The 2,500-nt window shown below is 38.3% G+C and overlaps 1 protein-coding gene across 1 annotated transcript in view; it reads right to left on the bottom strand.

Annotated features, from left to right (window-relative positions):
* Nucleotides 1-2,500, bottom strand: part of LOC122251639 (ALK tyrosine kinase receptor) — a 125,615-nt gene that overhangs the window by 105,782 nt on the left and 17,333 nt on the right. The window contains exon 2 of the mRNA XM_086533054.1: nt 1,852-2,025. Coding sequence (XP_086389180.1) covers nt 1,852-2,025 — 174 coding nt within the window. The remainder of the gene's footprint in view (nt 1-1,851; nt 2,026-2,500) is intronic.

Genomic DNA, 2,500 nt, shown 5'->3' with positions numbered 1-2,500 from the left:
TATGTGTATTAGCCTACTTCTTGTTATTAGCAATTTGCATTATCATTATCGGCTGATTGTTCTTGTTATGTGTCATTATGTATCATATCTTCATGGTTAATGTCATGGGTTTCATTGTTGGTGTTATTATCTTTGTGTATATTTTTGTTTTAATAACGGTGTCACTGTCATTATGTAAGCTATTCTATCTATTTTTCAGTGTCCTCCAAATTAAATGATGAATAAACTGATTATCCTAAAAAAAAGACTATAATAATAAAAAAACAAAACATATGGCGATATCAGAGAGAAATAAAAAACAAAAATAAGACCATATCCACACAGTGTTTTCCCGGGCAAAAGTAATAAATGGAGGAAAGCAATGGTTATACACTAACACAGAATCTGTTGTCGGTCGAGTTGGATCCACAGGCAGGAGAATCGAACACCTTTTAACATATTCCGTTTGACAGAGGACTATCGTCCTCTGCGTCGCTTTTGTTCTAATCTTGCCGTCTATAAACGAAGGGGGAAAAGAGAAAAAGGAGGGGGAGGAGGAGGCAAGGATGGAAGGGGGTGGGGGGGTGGGGACAGGATAGAAGGAGAGAGAGAGAGAGAGAGAGAGAGAGAGAGAGAGAGAGAGAGAGAGAGAGAGAGAGAGAGAGAGAGAGAGAGAGAGAGAGAGAGAGAGAGAGAGAGAGAGAGAGAGAGAGAGAGAGAGAGAGAGAGAGAGAGAGAGAGAGAGAGAGAATCCATAAAGAAAGGTAAGTCCTATTTTACATTCATTAACTGGGCTTGGCTGCGAGGTAGGCTAACGAGAAAGTTAGGAGGAAGAAGACGAAGAAGAAGAAGAAGAAGAAGAAGGAAAAATAAGAATAAGCAGAAGTTGACGGAAGGACTAGGATAAGCAGAAGGATAAACAGAAAAGAAGAAGAGGAAGAATAAGCAGAAAAGAAGAAGACGAAGAGCAAGAATAAGCAGAAAAGGAGAAGTAGAAGAAGATGAAGAATGATCAGAAAAAAAGAAGAAGCAGAAGAGGAAGAATAAACAGAAAATAATAATAATAAGAGGAAGATAAGCAGAAAAGAAGAAGAAGAAGAGGAAGAATGATTAAAAAGAAGAAGAAGAAGAAGAAGGAGGAAGGTTTCCTAAAGTTGCAGGACTCCTTGGCGTCTCCGCTCTAGGCAACTCATCGAGGAATCTTCTGGAAAATTCCTCTCCAAAATGGGAATACGCACACACACGTACATACACATATATAACCTAATACAAATACACACACACACTAAGTAAATATATGGACGGATATACGAAAGCATACATACAGAAATGTCAACCTGGAAATTAATCTCTGTATGGTATTAAGCCACACGTATTCCTGTTCAAAACACGTTCATAAATCAGGACACACGACGACGACTCTACTTTATAAACAGAAACTCTCTTTGTGAGTTCTATTATATTACCATATACAGTAAGACTTACATATCCTACTGTATAACACTCTCTGCAACAACAATCTCTCTCTCTATATATATCCTAAGGTATAACCATCCTCGCTCTCTGTATATCTTCTCTGTAACCACGATCTCTCTCATTGTATATTCTAATGTATAACATCCTCTCTCGAAGTAAACAAAGTAAAAATGCTACACTAAGAACACGTACTTGTATCTCTTCTCTCTCTCACACACCAAGCAATGACTCTCCTCCAATCACCGCCCTCCATTGAAACCAAACAAACAAACAAACAAACAATATGGATAAAACAAACACGATATCCGGTCCAACAACGGAGTCCTTCCCCTGTATATTCTACAGTATCAAACACGATCTCACAAAAAGTCTTTTCATCGGATATCCTTCACCTACCTGTATATCCTCCTCCACCTCCTCCGGCCATGCATCCTCCACCCCCTCCTCCGAATCCACCGTATGTGTTCCACGTATCCGAGGGGACGCAGGAATCTCCCCCCATCCCCCCATGGGCGAGGGACTGTCCTTCGATATCCCTCTTGCGGTTGCCGATCCAGCCTCCTCCAGGACCTGCCACGGAAGAAGGGGAAGACGTCGTGAGGGGGATAAATGGAGGAATAATAACAATGGTGATGATAACAGTGTAATTGATGCAGGAGATATTGAATACTAGTGCAGAAAAAAAAGGATGAATAGTAATACAGCGTGGTAAATCACTGATTTATATAATAAGTAATGCCGAAAAAAGTAGGTAATAACTAACAATACAATAATGCGGTACAACAGAAACAAACAGAAAAATATCTAAAAAACAAACAAACTACATCAATGAGGATAATATTTTTTTTTGTATCTATTATGGATCTAAGTATGGAAGGAAAAAAAACACATCTGTTTTGGTCATAATTTTACACGCAAATTTCAATGTGATACCTATTTTTATGGATTAACACTATATATGTATACAGTATCTGCTTTGTTGAAAGACTTCCTGTTAAATGTACATATAGTCTTTTTAATATAGTTTCTCTTTACAGATTTGTTA

The sequence above is a fragment of the Penaeus japonicus genome, unplaced genomic scaffold (assembly GCF_977035675.1).
Source record: "Penaeus japonicus unplaced genomic scaffold, GWHDUDI00000001_assembly GWHDUDI00000038, whole genome shotgun sequence".
NCBI classification, from domain to species: Eukaryota; Metazoa; Arthropoda; class Malacostraca; order Decapoda; family Penaeidae; genus Penaeus; species Penaeus japonicus.
The sequence above is the reverse complement of the archived record's forward strand: the minus strand, read 5'-3'. Positions and strand labels throughout refer to the sequence as shown.